Source organism: Desmodus rotundus, chromosome 8, assembly GCF_022682495.2.
Source record: "Desmodus rotundus isolate HL8 chromosome 8, HLdesRot8A.1, whole genome shotgun sequence".
In the NCBI taxonomy this organism is placed as follows: Eukaryota; Metazoa; Chordata; class Mammalia; order Chiroptera; family Phyllostomidae; genus Desmodus; species Desmodus rotundus.
The window spans coordinates 37,686,575-37,709,975 of record NC_071394.1 but is presented as its reverse complement, the minus strand read 5'-3'; the positions used below and the strand labels follow the sequence as shown (position 1 = coordinate 37,709,975).

The 23,401-nt window shown below is 39.9% G+C and overlaps 1 protein-coding gene and 1 long non-coding RNA gene across 14 annotated transcripts in view; one reads left to right on the top strand and one right to left on the bottom strand.

Annotated features, from left to right (window-relative positions):
* The window catches only part of SGK3 (serum/glucocorticoid regulated kinase family member 3), a 155,144-nt gene that overhangs the window by 93,139 nt on the left and 38,604 nt on the right, over window positions 1-23,401 (top strand). For 12 of the 13 annotated variants that reach the window (XM_071222243.1, XM_071222240.1, XM_071222244.1 and 9 more), the window contains 2 exons: window positions 17,069-17,286; window positions 21,256-21,339. In XM_071222243.1, coding sequence (XP_071078344.1) covers window positions 17,209-17,286; window positions 21,256-21,339 — 162 coding nt within the window. In that variant the 5' untranslated portion in view covers window positions 17,069-17,208. Of the gene's footprint in view, window positions 1-5,827; window positions 5,942-17,068; window positions 17,287-21,255; window positions 21,340-23,401 lie in introns of those variants that run through there. The other variant, XM_071222246.1, reaches the window with a different exon arrangement.
* On the bottom strand, window positions 7,206-19,900 carry LOC139441120 (uncharacterized). Its single transcript, XR_011651534.1, has 3 exons — window positions 19,811-19,900; window positions 17,095-17,249; window positions 7,206-9,015 (listed from the first exon to the last, which is right to left on the bottom strand). It is a non-coding gene; the product is annotated as an uncharacterized lncRNA (long non-coding RNA).

Genomic DNA, 23,401 nt, shown 5'->3' with positions numbered 1-23,401 from the left:
CGCACCTTCCACTTTTGGTCATAAATCAATCCAAAGGATGCACTGACAACCAACCTTTTGGCTGGATAATGTGGTCCCATGGTGCTAGGAAGGCTCATTTCTAGGAAGTCGTAGTGTCAGCATTTGTCTTGCTGAACGATGGACCATTGAGGATGAGACAAGACCATAACCTTGGATGGAAGTCAGGGCTGAATTTTTCTCAAAAGGGAAAAGCAGGTAAATGAGAGGCAGTCAGGTCCTATGGGCCTTCATTAAGAAAAATACTCCGGATTATTTCTAACCTATGAGCTGTCATGATCTAGGGTTGCTGTCTGTCTCACTTCTCTGTGTTTTGCATCTTGTAGTTTGAGGGTACACCATATACCTTTCCAGTCTTTATAATCTGACCATGAGATGCGTTCCCATTTACTGTGGCTCACCTACTTCCTATTGGAAGCACTCAAGTACTGTTCATTATTAATCTGATTCCCACTAATTGTACAATTGGAAGCTGTAACTTTAAGGTTTATTTGGGGCCAAGGTTATAAGAACGCAATATGGGAAACTACAGTTACCATCTATAATTCCAGCAGCCAGGAGGACAGTACGAGTTTCCCAAGTAAATTTTTTGTGCCTCAGTAGCAGTTATTGAGGGCCATGTTTTTATAGCTACATCAGCTTCTGTCTGAATTAGTATAGTTAGTAGTCCTTGTTGGGTTAGGAGGTGATTACATTCCCATAATTAGATTCTAGTGTTTATACATAAATTTTTCCTCAATATTCCTTCTCCACTAACTTTCTACAATTTCCCTTGTTCTTAGTTTGTCTCTTCTTACTCATTCAGAAATTTTCAACTTGTAAAACAAACTACTTCCTTTTAACTTCTCTTAAAAATGTACATGTCTTTCCTTCCTTTCCAAATTGCATTTCTTCTAAATTTCAAAAGAGAAACCATAAAAAAGGGTGTTATAATATACCTTCAGGGATTATTAACAGTTGGTCTGTATACACAAAGTTTGAGAAAATCCCAAAGAACTAGTATAATTATTATTATTAATATTAGACAGGTAAAGACAATCCAACTAATAAAGTTCAATACCAATTTGTAGGTATACAGGCCTTGTCGATATCTTAGGAAAGCTGTCTGTCTCTGATATCGAAGGCTTCTCATCCTCAAGAAGTCTTTGATCTCTGCTATAGGTGGAGGCAACTGTCAGAGATGGGCAGATGTCCATACGCAGTTAGGCACCTGATAAGGTCATTTCCAACGATCCTGGAGAGAGTCTTTAATTAATTTTTTTTCCAATGGACAAAAATTCCCTGGTTGTAAGTCAGGGCCTTTGAAGTCTTTGTCTCCTGGGAGTGTACTGTGAAATGAATGTTACTAATTTATCACTCCCTATAAACTGGTTAATGAGTCCTTGATAATAATGCAGAATGCCTCCTTTTAGAAAAGTTGATTCATATGTCCCTTCGTCCAGACTCATAGGGCGGCTGGTGACTATTTTATAAGAAGAAAGGCCATGTTTACCAAAAGAAGTAGATCTTAGGCTGAGGAGCAGTATAGGGAGAGCTTTTGGCCAAGGGAGAGACTAAAAGCTTCTGAAAATTTACCTAGTTGAATGTGATGAGAATCCAGTGGAGACTCAACAGAATGAGGAACATAAATAGAGAAGAGTCCATAACTACCTTTTCTATCTGTTTATACATGTCCATAAAGTAGCCCCGGTATCTACAAGGGCCTTAATAATTTCCCCTTTTTATGGTCATTTTAATTTCTCCTAAACTATTAGTAAGGAGAAGGGGAAACACCCTCTCATAGTTTTCAGAGCAGCCCTATGAGTGTTTCGGTTTCTTTTCTCTTTCTAAGTCCCATTTCAGTTTCCTATAATCCTTATTAAGGTGACCTGGCTTTCTACAATAAAAGACTCCTCTTTAAGAGTTCCCAGCAAATCCCAGTAATTCTTTTACTTTTGCTCCCAGAAACCAGTAGGTATATTAGTTGGAATAGCTCAGAATATCCAGGGTCACATGTTCTAACAGTTAAATTAAATTCCTTTGTGAATCCAGCAGGGTCCTGGAGAAAGTAGGGGGAAACTTTAGGTAGATTCTTCAATTCTGTTCTAGTCCGAGGAATGTATATAATTGTTTGTTCCCCTCTGCCTGAAACTGGCTTTTCTCCAAAGGAAGCTGCCAGAATTTCTGTTTGCTTGTTTTTTTCCCTAGTTTTTCCTGGTTTGGTGTTCCACTCTCAGTGTCCCCTATGTTGGTAGGGAGCTGTTGGTAGGTGGAGGAGGTGAGAAGAGAAAGAGGGAGGAGGAAAGGAGCGTAAGTACAGACAACAAAGTATTCAGTACAGCAGGGTAGTTAGAGGCGAGGGAAAAGTGGGGTGTCGGCATTGAACAGCCTCAGAAGCCTTCCTTCGTTCAGAGACAGGCTCTAAAAGTTCTTATTAACTTCTTTTAGAAAAGAGAATTTAATCTGTTCTTCTAAAAGTATCTAATTGCCAATCAAGACATACTTCCTATTCATTCAGCTTAATTTTAGAGTTGGCATTTTCTAATTTTCCATGCAAAAATTAATTTAGGTGCCAAAAATCTCCCTTCATTTTGGCCATCTTAAGTTGATATTTCTAGTTAAATCTTCCTGTAAGTACTTACAAATAAAGGCTTTCTATTTATTGTATATCTGCAGGAGTGGCAATGGGGGCTGGGGATGGGAGTTTTGGGCCTTGGAGGCATGATTTCCTATCTTAATTTTAGTGAGATTTGCAGAGTCTGAACAAATTTCTAGGGATATTGTATAGTGGGTTGAAATGTGCTACTTACGGGTTGAACTCCAAGGGGCTGTCACCTCCTGAGTCACATTCAATCTTCTTACATGTCTCAGTTTCTCTCCCTGGCTGTCTAATACAGCCATGAGGACTCACAGCGCTAGGTAACCAACCATTATGTGCATGTCCTGGACTAGTGAACTAATGAATTACAGTTGGAATTCCCTATGGGCATCCTGCATGTTGTGAGGGATGCCCCCTGACAACTCTACAAAGATTCTTAGTCACATAAGAATACCCAAGATTTGGGCTGGAGGGAGAAAATGCACCTTATCTTCATAGCTGAACTAGTTCAGGCCCCCATTTACCCAGCAAAAGGTTTTGTGTTCAGACTCTCAGAAAGCAATTCCAATTGAAAAGTCAAAGTTAGAAACCAGCCACCCATCTTTTTCCTCCTGTCCTTCCTTAGCCTGGGTTCTCTCAAATCATAACCTTTAGTTCCACCTCAAGGACTGTAAAAAACAGCTCAAAATCGCTCTGGCTGGTGTGGCTCAAAAATAAAATCTTTTAAAAAAAATGCCTTAAAAGAGAGAGGTCCAGAATTCCAAGGGTAATTCACCTAAGTCCACCTGATGCAAAACAAGGAGCCAGTGGGGCACAATGGGCCGCTGCTGGTACCAAGCACAAGTCCAGGTCCAATTCTGCAAGAGGGTTCTGGGTGGACTTCCATGGAAGCCTGCCACCCTATGCCAAGTAAATGTCAATGTAAGAAACGTCCTTCCTGACTCAACTGTTTGTTGCAGGTTAAATCCCCATTCAAGGCACATGTTAGATCCCCGTTTGGGGTGAATGTGGGAGGCAACTGATTGATGTGTCTCTCTCTCTTTCTCTCATCAGTAAAAAAACATATCCTCAGATGAGGACTAAAAAAAATGTCCAAACCTATAAGAACTTTTTATGAGTTTATCTGAGCCAAACTGATGACAATTGTCAAGAAGCAAAATCTCAACAGATTGAGAAAATGCTTCCAACTAAAAACTTATCTAGTTCAACTCCAAGATGTGCTATGTGATTCTTGTTTATCTTATTCTCCAGAATTTATTTGAAATTAGAAGTGAAACTCCTACAATCTTATTTTCATGAAAAAAAAAAAAGACCAGCATTTTAAATATAGCAAGGGAGAGAGTTTAAGGAAAGCAGAAAATAATTATATATTCATGAATGTATTTTTAAGTACTTACTGTGGGATTATCACTTGTTTGGGCAATGGAGGACAAAGAATGGATAGGTTACTTTTTACTTTTATGCATTTCCATGAATGTCAAAGATTTGGCCTTCCAAACAAGTCTTATTTAATGCTAATTTATTTCCCCCCTTTTTGAATCAGTCACATATAACTGTCCATCAGAGCTTTGGCTAGGATGAAGTAATTAGTGTTACTTCAATGTCATATAATTTCAGACAAAGACAGAGAATCTTACTATTATAGGTAGCCTAATTGTAGATGAGTATATAATTTTGTTAAGCTTTTTGAGATATTGAGAGTAGCTTTTTATTCCTGATTGATTAGGGCCTGGGACATCCAGTAAGTAGCTTACACTTTAGTTTGGAGATAAATAACAGAGAATACAAAACAATGTCATCCTGTTAAGTGCCCATTCAGTGATACAGGTCATAATTATTGTAGCATTATATTGCATAGAGAGGCCCCTGAGCTGAGCTATTGTAGTCTGGACAGGTAGCTAGGACTGAGAACAGGTATTCTGAGCTGTGAAGCAGTGGGTATAAATGTTCAGTGGTGGGAATATTGGCTGTATGTTGTGGATACTGTACAGTGAGGAGACAGTTTGTCCCACATATATGTACACAGAGAATAGCTGGAGATTAGGTGGAAAAGGTAGGTGAGGGTAAGATCCAAGATCCTGAATTTTTTAAATTTGTACTTTATACAGAGATGGCAATGGAAATGGGAATGGTCACTGAAGAGTGTAAAACAGAAAGCCAAGGACCTGGTGACTAAATGTGAGGATTGAGGGAGAAGAAGAGCCAAGAACAAGAGTGTTGTTATTAAAAATAGAAAAACCAGAAAGGAGAGCTTGAATGAAGTGATGCCAGAGATCCCTGATGCTTTTCCTAAAAATTCCCAATTTCTCTGTATGGCTCCTAGCTGGACAGTGCTTTCCCCATAGTCCTGTGGAGTCTGGTAGGAGGGAATGCAGTGTGGAAGGACATTTAGAGGTCATGAAGTCATCTGGCCTAATCTCTTCATTCTACAGATAAGGAAATTGAGGGCTTCAGATTTTGTGACTTCCCATAAGGTCACACAGCTAGGCTGGCCTCTTAGTACTATTTTCTGAAGTTCTTGTAGCAAAAGTTCTTGTGTATTAAAAGGTGAAAGATTTATACAATCTGAAGAGAAACCAGAATATAGTTGTTGTATATTAATCCTGCTTGTTAGCAAAGTGACCTTTGTGTTTCCCCACCATAATTAAATTAGTTATTGACTTGATTCCTCAAATAGTTTTTCACTTTCCCAAATCAAATATATTAATTTTTAAAATAAATCGTAATGAGTGGTTGGACTTCTTCCCCTTCACCCATACATGTAGTCACAAAGCGTTTTAATACACTGGGTCTCCTGAATTCAGGTGTGACTCCTACCTACCCTGCCGCAGAAGAATAAGCCTAGCCAGTGTCTTGAAAAAAGTGAGCTGTGTAAGATGTCGCTCCCAGTCCTACACCTTGGCTGAAACCTGGGGAGGTGCCTTCTTTTTTCTTTCCCAAGCCTCTTTCCTCATCTTACCCTTATGGCTATTTCTCTTCTCCTTTTCCCGGTTTCTTTGACTTGTGCCCTGCCCTCCTCCCTCGAGGGTTCAGGATCCCACAGGTCCTTCCCACATTATTTGGGGCCCTCCTTGCGCACCTTGCCCACAGCTCCTTTAGGGTTCATGGCCCACCAGTATGCAGGGGGAGGAGCTGGGAGAGCCGAAGTCCCACCCTGATCTTTAGGCGGGGCCCACGTTGTAATGGCGCCATTGATTGGTGGGGCGGGGCCTGCATCGGGGGCGGGGTTTGGGGTGGGGAGCCCTGGTGAGTGCTGCTGGGGAGCAGAGGCAGCGTGCTCAGTGCTGTGTGGCGCAGCTGTGGCAGCACTTCTCTCTGGCCACAAGCTGCGTGCAGGTCCCAAAGGTAAGTGTGGGGAGAGGTCCCAGTGGCTCACAGGGTAGTTAGCGGATCTCCACAGGCACGCACAATGCAGGTGTGGTTTGGCTGGACCGCCCAGGCGTCACTTCAGTGCGGAGTTAGGAGAACGGGGTGCAGGCGAGCGGCTCCTGGCGTGAATCCTGTGGGAGGGGGACACCGAGTAGGGTGGTAGCTTTGCAGCACTCGTTCACGGCGTTCGCTCCGGGATGGAAAACGTTTGCGTAGCACCACACACCTCTTCCCAAATGTGGAGAGATCTCAGGAACTGCACAGATTTTGTATTCTTTATATTTCTAGTTCGTGCCTCAGGACTGTAGGAGATACTCAATAGTGAACTTGCGGTGTGGCTTTTTTTGACTCACTGTATTCAGTTTGCTGGAAGAGTGAGGCTAGTGATGGGACTGTTAGTTAAACAAGGACACCGGGATGTACACTGACAGCGTATGGCAGATATTAAGCGCGCAAGCTCTAAAGCTAAACTGCCAGGGTTTGAATCTACTTATCAATTGTGAAAAGTCGGGCAATTTGCTTAACTCCACTATGCTTTTGTTTCTGCTCATGTAAAGGCGGGTAATAATAGTTCCACTCTTATGGAATTGTTATGAAGATTAAATGAAGAATAGTTAGGGTCAGCAATAGTCGACTATAATGTTGGCTATTTATTATGCATTCACATGGGCATTAATCTTTAAAGTTGTCACCTTTTTTCCAAAAATGTTGCTATAAATGCTCAGGGATTCGTTTGGAACAGTTTCAAAGATTGAGTCTCACCCGAAAAAGTCTCATGACCTTTGTCTCATACTAAAGATGTTCCCATCTACCTTGTTCCAAATCAAATTCAGTGATACAGAAATTTGAGCCTTGCAGGTTGTTCTCAAAGGGGGGTGAAAAAAGGCAGGACTTTTAGAGTGGATCCTCATTTTAAGCACCAAACTCTGGTAGGTTTGTTTAAAAGAAGTTTGTATTACATTTATACAGAACTTGTAAGTTGTGCTATTTTCGATGGGTGCTTATTTCTACTATTACTGCAAAATGAGGTAAACAAGAGTAGCCAAATACATAAATAAACTAAACATTGCAGAAACCATAACTTGCCACGTAGAATCTCAGAATTGAAGGGAATCTGAAAAATCAGACCAGCCGCCCATTACGGATAAGGCTAAGGCCCGAAGACCCAGAACCAATAAATGGAAGATAGACTAGAATTCACCTCTGCTGAGCAACAATTGTAAAATCAAAGGATGATATTACTTCTGGTTTTGATGATAGTACTGTTTTTATTTTTGACAGTTTTATGGTGCTCTGAATGTTTTGTTTTGTTTTTTTCTCTCAGCAACATCCTGCTTGGTAGCTTAATTGCATGATTCATAATCATTTTTCAACATCTTTGATTTAAATCACAAGTCTCAAAGTTACTACATCAATTATTGCTTTGAGAACAAAATGATTGTCTCCTTAAGCTTTGTACAAACATGTTCTAATAGTACTTTGGTTTTGTTGTTTTAAAATGCAGCCCTTTCTCTTATGTCAGGAATGTAAACAGCCAGTATAAACAAATAGACCTAGTGGGCAGTTTGTTATCACTGTGTTATTGATGAAGTTTTCTTGATTGGGTAGGAAGGAGTCAGGAAGTGGGACACTGAATGCTAGCCCAGGGAAATAAGACAGAGTCACAGAAGAGATGTATTATAGTCACGGTCAACTTCAGAAGCATCATGGAGATACTGGTGTATTAGTTGCTGACGCTTCCTTGGTTCCTTGCATAGTTCACTCCCTGGCCTCTAGGTGTTTGTTCAGATGTTATTATCTCAGACCCTCTTATTTAAAATCCTATGCAACCCACTTTTCTTGTAATATATATTTATCTGTCAATTTATTTGTTTATTATCCATCGTCTGCCAGTAGAGGGTAAGTTCCATGAGGGCAGAGGTGCTTGCCAGTTGTCTTCTCCACTGTATCCTAAGTGCCTAGGAATTAGTGCCTGCCACCAAGAGGTGTCAGATGCCTGGATCGGATGCAGACGTTTCCAGCTAGGGCTAGTAATAACTGTATTTTGCCGTGTATATAATGATTATACAAAAAAGAGTGCATATTCTTTCGCCCACATTTTTGAGGGAAAAATAAGGATGTGCATTATACATGGGTAGTACTAATTCCATATCTATATAAATGTTTTTAATTTTTTATTTATGCTTATGTGTTAAAAGTGTAATTCTAGAAAGCAATCACAATATCCATATGCAAAATAATATCCTGGAATATGACAATCAGTTTTGTTTCTAAATATAAATAAATAAAAACTTGAGTTAAAAAATTAAAACAAAAAATTTTTTCCTCAAAGTTTGGGCCAAAAACATGAGTGCACATTATACATGGCAAAATACGGTACTTAGTCAATTCGCTCTCATTTTGCTCTGTTTTCTCCTTCCCCTATTTTTGTTTCTCCTGGTTACCCAGTAATAAAACCTGGAGGCAATGTTAATCCCTCCTTTTACCTTGTCCTCCACATGAAATACTTGTTGACTTATTTCTCCCTTCAGGTTTTTGTTTTGTTTTTTGTTTGTTTGTTTTTTTTCTCAAACCTGTCATTCCTATTGAGGCCAAGCCCCTATTTCTTCAGTCCCTCTACCATTTCTCTGATTCTGTATACTGTGTATACCTACAGCCCTTACTCTGAGTTCTCTTTTCAAAGGTTTTTTACATCTTCACCTGCAGGATGAAATCCAGTGGCATTCAGAGTTCTCTACATGATCTCAAATCCACTTTTCTCTTTCTGTTTTATTAATAAGCAGGTCTTTTCCCCTAAGTGGGCAGGAATTCAGACAAACTGGACAGATGGCTCTTCCCTGTTTGTACCAAGGACTATGCTGTCCTTTCTGTTTCGTGTGCCCAGCCTTCAAAACCTTCCTCACATGTCTCCACCAGTCCAAACATCTAGATAAGTTCAGCTGGAAGTGATTTTCCTGGTTTTTTATAGCTTTCTTAGAGAATTTATCACAGTCTATTTTGAACTGTAATTCTTTGTGCCTTTGTCTTCTGTTTTTGCTACATATCAGGTCCTGGAAGACAAAAAGCATGTACACACAAATTCCAGTTACTTTTTTAAAGAAATATAAGACACATCACCCTATCCCACTTAACTGAATTTTTAAATACAAATGAATTTAAAGTTCTATTTGATAGGCCTTTAACATTAAATATTGAGCTTCTACAATCGCTTCTACAATTATGGACAATGGACAATTAAGGAAGAAGGCAGGGAAATTCAGTACTAGATAAAAAGATACAAATAAAGGTATTGAGACTGGATTCACAGAAGGCAGTAGGTATAGGGAGAGCAATATACCCAACATCCATATAGGTGGGCAGGTGGAAGTTTCAAAATACACACTATAAACTAACTCAGGAAACCATTAGGACAAGACAGACTTCCAGCATGCAGCTTTGGATTTTCCTGTGGGGTATCATTCTGAAGGTTTATTTTGTTTTTGCATCCCTTGGCACCAATAATCTGACTCCCTACTTTGTTTTCTGAGCTGGATAGGACTGAATGTTCCCTTTCTGGGCGGCGGAAGTAGTTTACCTTCTTTCCCTTCATCGTTTAAAATAATAAAGTGTTCACACTTCTTTCTTCATTTATTTTCCTGAATATATGGAGAGGACATATGCCAGAAGGTGATAGATATAAAATACTTGAATTGGGTTATTGTCAAAGCTTCCTGTTTTATTAAGTTTGATACCAGCATTTGGTTTAGTACACTTTGTTTCACTTTTTATTACAAACATATCCTTGTACATATTCCAGTTGAGTGAATGTTTTTATTTTATTTTCCCTGATAGATTAAAACTTGTTTTTAGAACTGATGTAGACATTCCTATAATTTAATTTTATCGTTTCTTTTTCCTATTGTTTCCCAAACCTCAGCTGGGGTTTTCCCAATTGAGGGCCCACATTAGCTTAACTTACTTTTTTTGTACTTAATTTTGAGTACTTACAGGTATTGTCTAAATGTATTTTACCATTCCTGGGATGAAGCTGCAGTTTCTATTGATAGGAAAGAGTTGGTAGGAAAAATATATATCAAGATTGTAATTCTCAGAATGTTAGAACTTTAAGGTAAAATTCTACTATAATTTAAATATGTAATTGGTTACAATTTTTCTCCTTTGGGAAATTTCTTCTATTGTGCTAATCAGTAAAATTTCACTATCAGAAGAAGAATTCTGAAAGCAAATATTGGCTTTGGAGTAAATTTTTCTTTATCACACTGTATAAGCATCCGTGTTTACCTTGAGTTCTCTTTGTTTTGAAAAAGCCTTTGGTTAAGGGTGTTATCAGATAGGGTTATTCACACAAATAATAAAAGTTGGAACACAAACTAATTACGTATCCCTAGCACATGGTAAGCATCTGTTTAAGTATCTGTTAAATATATTTATATTTTTAAGGAGAATTTCACTAAGATATGGTAGCATAATCATATGTATAATAATGGATTTGACCTAGTAAATAGGGAAAATTGATGATGCAGGAGATTGGTAAAGGAATGATGAACCAGAGGTGACTTTGAAGATCTCGGTTACATATTTGGGCAAATTGTCTCTCTCCACCTGTTTGTTGAATGGGTAAGTTAAGCAAATGTGTATTGGGGCCTACTAAGTGTATGGCAATGAATAAGTCAGTTTCTACACTCTAGTCAAAGAGATCCTCAATAAATAAGCAATATGCAATCGAGATGGTAATACATGCTGAAATGGAAACACACAGGAAGATGACAGAAGATTAATTTGGAGAAGGAGCACTTTAGTTAGTGCGGTCATGACGAAGCCTTGTTAGAGAAAGTGACATTTGAACAAAAGACTCAATGTGAAGAGCTGAAGAAAAAGCATTTGACGCAGAAGGGGACACAGGTGCAAGAGAGTGGAGATGGGACGGGGCCCAGTGTGTGAGAGGACTGGGCAGGGGCTGCTCTGACAGCAGTGAGAGCCTGGAGGGGCAGGAGGCGCTGGTGGGAGGCAGCTGGAGAGGGAGGGAAGGGTTAGGCCGTGTGGATGCTTGTCTGTTAGCAGCAATTCAGAGTTTGGATTTTATTCTAAGAACAGTGGGAAACCATGGGAAGAACCTAAGCAAAGGAGTGAAATGATCGGATTTATAGTGATTAAAAAAAAAATCACTCTGTACTGTGAGAAGAATGGATTAGAAGAGGGTTAGAATGGAAGAAGAGATACCAGGTTGGAGATTCTCCCAAGAGACTCTGTAATGTAACAGTAATTGTCATCTATGGTTTGTTTTTTTTGTGTGTGCCTCCTTAATCTGAATTATCCCAACCTTCTCAGTCAGAACCAGCTTTCCCCTAGGCTTCCTGGGGCTTGTAGGATTTTACCACTACTACTTCTCTGTGAATCCCCCTTCGCTTTCCTCATGTCTCATATAATCACCCATTCTCCCATCATTCTGCCAGTGGTCACAGTACTCCAGGAATCATCCTTGAGAGAATTCTGTGTTCACATCTGCCTGGAAACTATGCTGGGAGTGTGACCACCCATGGAAAAGTTCGGGAAGCCAGGAAGAGGGCAGGCATTATGGTGATCAGGAACCCAGGGTGGTGGGTGACCTTGGGAGGTCGAGGAAAGAGCAGAGCATCGCTGCGATACTTAGCATCTCTACCCTGCCAGTTCTGCAGCCAGCAGACGGGCATGTTATCAGTTGGAGTAAAATTAAGCCATTCCTTCTTATCCTGACAGTTTTGATTCTAGTATTGGAAAACAAAGGACTGGCAGCATTTACTTCTACCTCCTCACTCCGTCCCTTCCGTAGAAGTTTGTAATAAAGTGGAGCCAGTTTCAGAGAACCAACAGACCTTTGTTGGGGTTCTTGTACACTCCTGTGGGATAGTTGGGTGCAGTCTATTCATCTATGTTGTATCCCAACATTGTATATTTTGCACATATTTTTAATTTTTATATCACTTTCTTTATCAAGAATCAGGATACATAAAAGGTATCTCAAATAAGAGATGGATAAATCTAGGAAAAACTAGGACTGCTTTGTGATGACAGAATGAGGGAAAAATCAAACGGGGGTGGGGTAGGGTGGGAATTAGAGGAAGGATATATTAGTAAGAAAGGAAAACAGGAAAAGTTGTAACTAATTCATCATGTGATATGTGTGGGGGGGAGAAGGTTACTATGTATCTTCCATTGGCAGATCCTGTTTGATTTTTAATCTCTTCTGCAATGGACTTAATTTACAGATATAACAAAGATGTGCTTTGTTTCCACTGAAACATTTTGGATGTGTTTGGAGCTAGTATTCTGAGAGGCAGAAATAAACAGATACAGATTATTTACTATAACAGTAGCCTTTTAATAAAATAACCAGTTTGTTTACAGTGAGAATTTCCTGGGAAGGTACTTTTAATGTAATTTAAAAAGAAACTCACCCCCTTGGCCTGTTCTCTCCTCAGGAATAATTCTTGTCCCATCCGTGTCCCCATTTCTCTTATTATTCTCTGGGTCAGTTCCCAGCTCCCAAACCTGGTCTCATACCAGTCCTCTAGACATGCCCAGGGTCTACATGGGTTTTCTTTTGTCTCTTCGTCGACTGGCCCTGTCACCTCTCTCCTTTGGGACTCTTGCTCCTAAACAGCCAGCACCCAGTCCTGTCCCCCTGCTGAAGAAAACTCATAGCTCTTCCAAGCCTGTCTCCTTCCTTTTGGAGCAGGCTTGCTTTTAATTTTCCTTTATGCATTAGTGTGAATCATTGAATACCTGTCTCTCTGCCATATGAGTTCAGAGTACTTAGGAATTTATCTGCTTTGTAATTTGGGTAGGGTCCACTAATCAGTACCAAGCAGTCTTCATGATGGGTGAAGGAAATGGAATTCAGAACCTCTCTGCTCATATTTTAGAAGTAAAAGCAGAAGTATCTTTTAATTGATTGATTGATTGATTAATTGCTTTCTGAAAGAAAGATGGATAAAATTCAGGGCCATAAGTGCATACAATGGATGAAAAGATGGGCACAATGATGAAGAAACAAGGGCTTTCTTAAAAAACCCTTAACTAGTGTCCATCTATTTTAAACATTATTTTTCAATAAAAATTTAACCTAACATGAATTTGGAAAGTTTTCTATCATGGAGCTTCACCCATATTGCTACTTTTTATAGCCGCCCCCCAGTAAAAGATTTTAAATCTATGACTGCTTTTTTAAAAAAGACTAACATCCCCTCCTTTTTAAAAGATCATATCCCTAGATAGCATCCTTTCTTGTGTCCTTTTTATTTCATGATGTAGCCCTTGGTTGTCCTTGTGCTGGGACCAATGACTCAGACACCGCTCTGTGCCAAGCTCTTGGTTAGATGTTGACTTGTGATGTTTTAAGAGGGGAAGACGGACCATTTCTGATGGGCCAGTACTGCACAAATCTGTCCCAACCCCCAGTGGCAGAATTGGAACGCCGCTTTTCTTGTGCATGGTTGCCTTTCTGTCACCCAATTGCTGATGGACACTTGGTGCTCCCTTTTCTTCAACTCTGTATCTCCACAGTGATTTAGAAGAAGGGACGCGTGCAGCAGCACCATAAGAAATTGAGGTACAGTGTGTGCAAGCCAGTCTCTCAGGTCAGAGCTCTGTTCATGTCACAGTGCTGCCACCAAAGCTGTGTGACCATGTGAAAGTACTCCTCATAGCCTAGGTTTCTTCATCTGTAAAACCAGGATAATGACACTTCACGAGTTCCTGTGAAGACTCATAGAACAATGCCAGGCATTAGCGCTCAAAAAATGTTAGTTTCTCAGCTGCAACACTATTGACATTTTGGGCCAGATAATTTTCTGTTGGAGGGGCTGTCCTGTGCATTGTGGGATGTTTATCATGCTCTGTGGTATGTAGCTAATAGCAATCCTCCAAGTTGTGACAACCAAAAATGTCTCAACTCCTGAATGGCCCGGCTATGAGTATAATATTTCCCAGCTATTATATTACCCTTGCAAGTCTCTGCCCCTCCTAAGATCTGGCTGACCTCTGAAAGTCTCTTCCCATCTGACCTGCTTCTTTTTTTTTCTTATTTAAAAAAATATTTTTATTGATTTTTAGAGAGAGGGAGGAAGAGAAAGAAAGACATAGATTTGTCATTCTGCTTATTTGTGAATTCATTGATTGAATCTTGTACGTGCCCTGACCAGAGACTGAACCTACAACCTTGGCATATTGGGGCAATGATCCAACCAACTGAGCTACCTGGCCAGGGCTTCTTTTTGTCGTCTTGGGCTTGTCTGGGTTGATTCATTAGCCACATGTTAGTTAGTTCTTCCATTCTGGGTTAGTAGCTGAACTTAGGCTCCTAGGGACCTCCTCCTAGATAAGCCAGCTGCCCTGGGAGCCAACCTGCAAGATTATCTTGTGATTCCCCAGCAGAATGAATGTAGATTCTTTCTGTGATTCTCCTTCGAAAAGCCTAACCTACCTATGAGCCACCCCCCAAAAGCACCAACTTTTATTTCTATGTGAATGACATAGCTTTCTGATTTTTTTTCGTAGTTGTGGGGGTTCATATACCGTCTTTTAATTCTGTTTTACTTGGCTGCCTGGCCATAAGATGATTTTGCAGAATTTAAATTGCTTCAGTTTTATACAGCAATCATACATTAAATTTACAGTAATAACAGGGTTGCTTTTTCATAATTTCAGCTGTAACTACTTAAAAATAAGTTTATGAACCTTCTTCATTGCTCCCCAGAGGACTCTTTAGAGCACATATATGTCGTAGAGGCAGTGTGACACAATGGGTAAAGGTCCCAGGGCAGTCCACTGGGGTTCAAATCCTGACTCCACCTCTACCTTTTTATGCTTCAGTTTCTCCCCAGTTTCCTCTTTGTAGATAGTGCCATTGTGAACAGCAACCAGATTAATGCACACAGAACACAGTCCGGCTTGTAATAAGCTTAGCCACGAAGTATTAAATATTATTAGGTTGCCAATTTGATTTAGCTTGAAGGAAAGAGAAACCTTACTTAAAGGAGAGACAGGCAGTATAGCAAACAAGTCCATATTGATTTTGGAGTCAGACAGATTTGAATTTGAATCCCAGCTCTATTGCCCATTAGCTGGGTCCTGGCTTAGACAAGTGATGTTATATCTCTGCATTTTGCTGACTGGTGGACCATGTTTTGGGTCTCCAGGGGTTAGCATCAGTTCAGAGCTAGTGTCCAGTAACCCTTGGGAGGATACACATTTCCCATTCCCCAGTGGGTGGTCACCCTTGTGAATGGCTGTGGGGCCCTCTTGGGGGAGGTCTGGAGAAAGATTGATGGGATACACTGTGGTTGTGTACAGGGTCACAGTAGTCTTATATTTAGTCTAACATTCTTTGAATGTACTTCCATATGTGCTTCACAGACTCCTGTTGGTAAAAATTGTTGAGATTATGCACATTTTTTAGTATAAAGGCATTCTCCTTCCAGAATAGGCTTCCAGAATAGAACTTCCTTCTGAGTTCTTTTGGGACCTAATTACTGTTATGGGGCAATGAAGGGTGAGGAGAGTAGGTAGTGGGCAGAATTCCCCTTCTGAGCAAGGGATGCCCTTGTGAAACAACTTGAAAGGCTTTAAGTGGGGCAGGGTTTGGGAGGCTGCTGATTACTCAGGGATATAAGTTGTTTCTTTCAGCAGGGGTGTTCAGCTAAATATGGAGTTCAACATTCTTACCGTCATTGTGTTTGCCCACGTGCCTGTGTCTGCGATTCAAGATCATTCTCCTTTGCAGCTAATACCCTTGTGTTAGCATAAGAGCCTTTTCAGGGTTGCATGTTTAATTGGTTCTGCAAACTTTAGTGTCAAACTCTGGACTTTATCCTTACTCCTATCAGCTTAGCAGCTATACGAGAAAAACAATCTAACAGCCATAGAGTTTTCATCCATCTACTTGGGAATTCATTACTTTCAGTTTGTCATCTGTGTGTACATTCTCAGAGACAACCAGAAGCAGCCCCAGCCCAGGTCACAGTCTTTGAAATCAGCACTTTCATCACCCCCTTGGCCTTCTAGCATCTTGCCTACCACCTATACTCTGTCCTGTGACACCATGGGAGGGAATTTGAGTGATTGTGATACTGCTGTATACCAGGTGACCAGTTCCTTATCCCCTCCCTCCACAAGAAGGCAATCGGGCATTCATCAAACGCGCATCCTATTTTTGAGGGCCTGTTTCCTGGGGTCATTCCTGGTCGTAATTACTGCATCAGTCACATGATACTCAAAAGTAATGGAAGGGAATCTAACTAAAGGACTGTTTACTGAGCTATCCTGGGCAGGGGTAAGAATCAGCAGGGCATGGGGAAGCACCCCTTCTACTAACAGTGTTTGGAAGCCGTTACTGCTCCCAGGCCTTCCACTGTAGCTGTGAAAGAGGGGCCATCTGGTAGGAACTGTGACCTTAGATAGAGAAACCACTGCCCGTTAGGAAGGGAGCAGGGGGAATAAATACCTTAGCATCTCGTTTTTCCTGCCCTTCCATCTCCTGCTAGTGTCTTGCATTTGGTGCACCAAACCAGGGCAGGGTGGTAGATGGGCTGCCTCAGGTTGAGTTCCACTGGGGGTCAGCCTTCTGGCATGTGGCAGGGTGTGGAGAAAGAGTGGTACTGGATACGGACGGGCAAATGGAGGATGTCTAGCACAGTTTGCAAACAGATCTCTGGCCGGGATTTGAGGGCTGAACTTCTAAACTTAACTGCCTGCTGTTGTACATGCACACTTAGATGTCCCCTGGGCACCTTGTATGAAACACCTTCTTCTCCTGCCCCCCACCTCTTTCCTTCTCCATTTCTGATGCCACGTATCGTCATGTCTTCTTGTCCCTTCCAAAGGGGAGCCCTGAGACACGATGTTCTCCTGTAGTTGTGCTCCTGTGGGCCGTGCACAGTAAGGCACAAACAGACATTCAAACTCGTACATAATTCAGTACCAGCAGGACCTACCACCCCCTGAGACTTGTGATCAAAAGTAAATTCCTGCCAGAATAAGCATGAAATCAGTCCTGTGAACAAGGAATCGCGGATCATGGTATTTTAAAATTGCTTTGCTAATCATTTTTCTTTTCTGTTGGTTAAGGTTGCATGATGGAATTTGAACATTACCTCGAAAAGTTTTATGTTTTGGATTAGCCGATTGGGTTCGTCCGCTGCTGACTGTTTCTTCGGACTCATTCTTTTGGTGTCCTTTCAAGGCCGTAAGCCCAAAGGGATTATACCATGGACCACAAGGAAAGCTGCCCAAGTGTAAGCATTCCCAGCTCCGATGAACACAGAGAGAAAAAGAAGAGGTTTACTGTAAGTATGCAACGTAAAGCATATGGGGGAAAATGGAATGTAGAGGATTATTTCCATCTCTGCTTTTGTTCTTCCTTAACCAAAGCGTCCTCTCCCTATCTTCACATATCCAGATTTTAGGTATCTTTCAAATGCTATCCTCCTCCACACTTTTCCCTGTGTACTATAATGGAAGCCAATTTCTTTTTCAGTGCAGAGTTTTGCACTTGGAGAAGATTATGGTAACATCTGATAGGGCCTCTCAGCAGAAAATGTTCAGGCACATGGATCTGTAACACATGCCCATAATTTTGTGTGTGCTGCCAGGGGGTTAATGGACCTGAAGTCACTGATCACATGTTAAGAACCACTATCTTGAAATTGCCATAGTATCTTTCTTGAAATTTATGTAGTATCTTTCTTATGATGTTTATTAATTTTCTATCTCAATTTAAAAATATGTAATCCAGTCTTTTATCTCTTTCTTCACCTTAAAGGCAAAGCCCATTTCTAATTTTACTTTTTATCACCAGAGGATCTACTGTAGGGCTTTATAAAGAATAAACCCAAAGAATATTTGCTGAATCAGTGTATCAGTGACTATTATTGGAGAAGAGTCACTTTTCTAGTTAGTGTAATGAAACATATAATACTGTATTTAGTTCCATTAGTTCTGTTAGTATATACAGAGGTTTCCTGCCCTCCTCCCGCTGAAAAAATGTCATTTATCTTGTCTGTAACTGACCTGGTCCTCCTTATAAACCTCCACCTACTAAATGATATGAAGGAATTCATTGAACCTAATTTTGTTTAAGCTAAACACAATCAGTTTGAGCTAAAATTTAAGCAGTTTTTTAAAGTAAAAATGCCCAGGCTGTCTCCATTCTGCTCTTTCTCTTAATGAACATACACTTCCACTTGGCATCATGGTTTATGGGAGGAGCGTGGTGCCCTGTTATTGTGTTTGACTGACCTCACAGTACCAGCAGCCTGGTGAAGGCCCTTGCATTTTTGTCATCCCTCTACGTCTGTCTTTGCCATTCCAGGTATGGAATGACTCGTTTGGTAAGCACCCAGCTATGCTTGACCTGACCCAACCCTGGGCATTTTGCTGGCATCCACTGCTGGAACCTGCAGTTGACGAACTGACTTGTTATCTGTTCTTTGGTTGTGTTGGCCAGGGTGGCGACAGCTCACTGCTTCCCCTTGCCTCTTTAAGGCTGTAGAACCCACCCTGTGCCTGCTCCTGAATCAAGCGATCTACCGCAGCTTCAGACCAGGGGGTCACCTGGCCCTTGCCAACGGAGCCCCATGACAAGTGACTTTCAACTCAGAGTCCATTTCACATGGGAGTTGAAGAAAGCTGAGGAGTGAAACTCTTTGTCTGACCACTCCACCCTGCCTTATTAACTGGGGTTATGGTGGTTTTCCCCTAAAGTCCCAGGCAAGGAGCTGGAAATAGCCCTTCTGTCTTCTGTTCCTCTGTTCTTCCCTCCTTAATACCTCCACACCCTGCACTGAACCCAGAGCAGAGACATTGTAATGTCTGGCAATTTGCTTCCCCTTAGTCTCTGTGTTGTAATAATATCTATACAAGCATTGTGTATTTATTCCACATTCATATAAGCAAATTTTGGAAACATCACTTTTATGGTGTACAGAAGATTAGTGTGCCTTGGATAAAATAGTGGTGTGTATGAAAGGTTTCCTTCCTTCCCTGATCTTATTTTTACCTTTAGGCCATTCTCTCCTTCAAAGGCATAACCTCCCGCCATGTTTGAAGTTCATACATAGCAAGTATTGGCAGTGAGTCATCTCAGGTATCCTCTGTTTTCCATGGCAGAGGTAGTTCCCATATGTTTTATATATAGCTCTATACTGTGAAGCTTCTAACAGAATTGCTTTGCGTCCTAGGGCATCTTGAGTTAAACCAAGTCTGAATTGTACTTTCATGTATCTGCTCAACAAATTGTCACTGAGTTTCTTTCTTATGCTGGACACTGTTCTGGGCACTGGGGATCCAGTGGGTAGTAAGAATGACACTGCCCTTCCTCTCAAGGAACTTACATTCTGCTGGGCAAGGTAGACAATAAGGAAGTATTTAAAAAACTCAATAAGATGATTTCATATTGTAATAAATATTATACTGCTTTCTGTGAAATCTTGTGATTATTTTTGCAAATAAAAGTATTTTTTTAATTTGAAGTTTTTGTTTTTGCCTACTGATGTTTTTTATTAGAACTCAATAAGCCCTTGTTAATAAATCCTACTACTAATTAATTATTCACAGGGCTTTATCTTAGCTCCTGTAAATATACTTGCAACAGAGCTACTTCATCCTGGAACTTAGGCTTGGATTCTGGTCTTGGCTGTACCTGAGTAGTGATGGGAAGCCACCCTACCACACCAGGATTAGCACACGCAATTCAAGAAGCTTGCAATGAGATACACTCAGGTTCCCTACCCTTTTGTAGCAGTCCTGCCCTGAGAATCGTGAGTGATGTATGAGATAAATATGTAGTGTAGTCTTAGGAGCATGGCTCACCTTCACTGGCACCTTGATCAGGTTTTGGACCCTCTGCTTCTGCATACTCTCCATGTGAACAAACAATTCTGACGTCTTACATCCAATAGCTTCCTCTGAGACAACTTGATACCATCTCGGTTAGGACGAGAAGAGCCATGTCGCCACCCTATAGCTCATGTAGAGTGCTCTTTTCTGTCAGGTGTCTGATACCAATGACTTTGCTTCACCTGCCAGGTGAAGTCTTAACTCCTGTCATTGTTGGCCTGTTAATATGATCATATCTTAAATGATACTGCAGAATTCGTACAGTACAATATAATCACATACAGTATCAGGGAGGTCCTTTCCTCACAGTATTATCTAACTATGAACTTGTGAGTGTAGCTGACCAAATTCCATGGGAAAGGATAGTTTATATATGTTTGTATGCCCATCTTCCAAAATTAACCTGGTTTACAGGTTAACTTGTTTCACAGGTTGTGGGCAATTGTATTGTAAAGCCCAAAACAACTCCTATCTCTTTCCCCTAGTCTTATACTGTAATCTGATGAGATCGATAACCCAAGTCATACATCAGTGAACTCTTTCTTGTAAATCTGGATTCTTGTTATTTTTTTCTTTAGAAATGATACAAGATTTTTGGGGTCCCAAACAGTTTTCCCTACATTGGTATGTTCAATTATAATCTGAGAGTATCTGTGGAATGAATTGTGAGAGTCAATTCTGTATTATAACTGTTGATACTGGTTCTGGTGCATGGAGGGTTAGAAGATTTAGATCTTAGTCTCACGAGTCTGTGTAGTTGACCAAGCTACTTAACTTTTTTCGGCCATCATTTCCTCATCTGTATAGTGTGGGGGGTGCAGTGTTTGTTCTGCTTACTTCATAGGGTTGTTGACTACAGTTATGTGCAGTTATGTGTGTATGAAAATATTAAACACATGTAAGGTAGTAGGAAATCTGAGGATAAATTCTTAATTTGAAATATACTCTGTAGAAGATGACTTGGAAAAACTAATAATTGAGTGTTTACTATGTACCAGGCATCACTTTTGAAAATACTTTGTAATTTCTGGGTAATGGTATTATTATGGGGGAAGAATAGAAGAGAATATCATCAGTTAACTCTATAATGTTTTATTCTTGGGGAAAAAAAATCTGAAACAAGAATGGTAAAATGTTAGAATTATCTAAATAATGACTACACAGGTGTTCACTCTATTATTCTCTAAAAATTACAGAAATATTTCATAACATTTTAAAAATAAAATATCACCTTTCAACAAGATAAAATAAGTGTTTCAGTTGGTATTCTGTGTATATTGGCGAAACATATATAAACATTAATGTCTAATACCAGTTTCATGGTTATGAAAGCAAGATTATTCACATATTGAAATAGCTAATGATTTTTTTTGTAATCAAATTTTATTGTGTTATTTTTATTATTTTTGTTTTCACAGGTTTATAAAGTTCTGGTCTCAGTGGGCACAAGTGAGTGGTTTGTCTTCAGGAGATATGCAGAATTTGATAAGCTTTACAATACTGTAAGTAATAGTTTGCAAGATTTTTATTTAAAACAAACAGCTGAGAAAGCTCCAAAATAGGAGAGGTTTTATTTGAGTGATTAAATAATGCTCATATTATCATTGTGCTGTTTCTTTCTTCAGGCAGATATAATCTCAAACATTTAATTTAAAACAAGCTAACACAGCTTCATTTCTTTTCTTCCAGTAACTATTGATGATAATTAGTTGAATTTATTTTTGCCACAGCATTGTTCATTTTCTGAAATAAATCTGCTATAATACAAGGTCTGTCCATAAAAAGTCCAGTCTTTGTTAACGTAATGAGAATGGGTTGGGTGACAGCAGTGTAACCTGGCAGCCAAGGAGAGTGGACTGGAATGTGCATACGTGAACAATGATGACTTTCTGAACTAGTCAATAGGGGCGGTAGATGCCATTGAGTGAGCATGTGTACTTTGTGGACGTCACATTTAAAATGACTGAGCACGTAGATCTGCGTCAACTTTTGCGCTAAGCTGAAACATTCCTCAGTGGAAACTATTCAGGTAATTCAGAAGGCCACAGCTATAGGCAACTCGTGATTGGCAGCTTTATCACAACAACATGCCCACTCACGCATCATATCTTGTGCAAAGTTTTTTGACAAAACATCAAATCACCCAGGTGACTCATGCCCCCTACAGTCCAGATTTGGCACCCTGCGACTGCTGGCCTTTCCCCAAACTAAAATTACCTTTGAAAGGGAAGAGATTGCAGACCATAGATGAGATTCAGGAAAATACAATGGGGCAGCTGATGGCAATTGGGAGAACTGTGTGAGGTCCCAAGGTGCCTACTTTGAAGGGGACTGAGGCATCATTGTCCTATGTACAATGTATCCTGTATCTTCTTCAATAACGTCTCTATTTTTCATATTACATGGCTGGATGCCTTCTGGACACACCTTGTATATCAGACCAGTAGCAAAAGGTCATAGATTCTTCTAAAGTATTCTAACTTTGGAATTCTTACCAAAAAGGGTAGAGAGGAGACCACTGAGAAGTTCCAAATAAAGTATTGAAGGTGTGAAAACTAGATGTACTGCTTAAAATATATTTTAATATTATAGAATATTAGACATAAATCCTTTATATTTACTGCTCTAATAATGGTTCATCATTATATTACTTCTGGTTAAACTGCCCAACTCTTAGTTCTGTTGTGTTTTCTTGTGTTATTTAGTTTTTCTTTAACGCATATGCAATTGAAACTTATTATACACAGTTTTAAATATTGTTTAAGCAGTATTTAAGATGTTGATTAAGATAATCTTTTTTGACTGTAAGGGAAGTCACACTTTTGAAACAAAATAATAGCCAGTAGGAATTTGTACATGGAAATATCTTCTGCAATTTTTCATTAATTTTTTTAAAAAAGGTTTCTATTAGATTCTGGGTGAGTGTTGAATTGCTAGCTTGAATTGAAATTCTTGGATACCATTATGTATGTGATTAGCATTTTCTGATGATTGTACAGATTGGACTGTACCTATTATGTTACCTGGCTTATAATCAGGTAAGAATGACATGGTAGTAACATAACACGCAGGTGTACTCACACAGAGGGTTTATATGAACTTCTTAGAGGAATTCGATCAGGTTTTGTTCAGTGAACTACCAGTAACTAAAAATTTGAGATTTCTTTATGTATTTTGATAAAAAGATTATATAGGCTAGATTCACCTTCTAAAGATGTTTCCTTTTGTAGAACTGTTTATAAGAGGGAGGAGTGTAGGGATGTCATCTAAAAACTGAGCAGTGTGGAGGTCTGCATGAGTGAAAAGCTTATCTTCCTTGTGATGGTTTCAGTTTAAATAGTTGGTGATTCTACAGGCAGAGTGTTAACATGTGAGTGTCTCTAAGCACAAAGGTGAGGTAGGAATGTTTGTTTGGGCACTTCCCCTGCTGTGACCACTTTCATTCTCTCTTTCCATCAAACATGCCATCTGAAGCTTTTTGCAGATAATTTTTCTTCACATGTAAATGAGTTTTTATTATCCATTTTCCTTTTTCTTATATTTCTCTTTGTCTTTTTCTTGTTT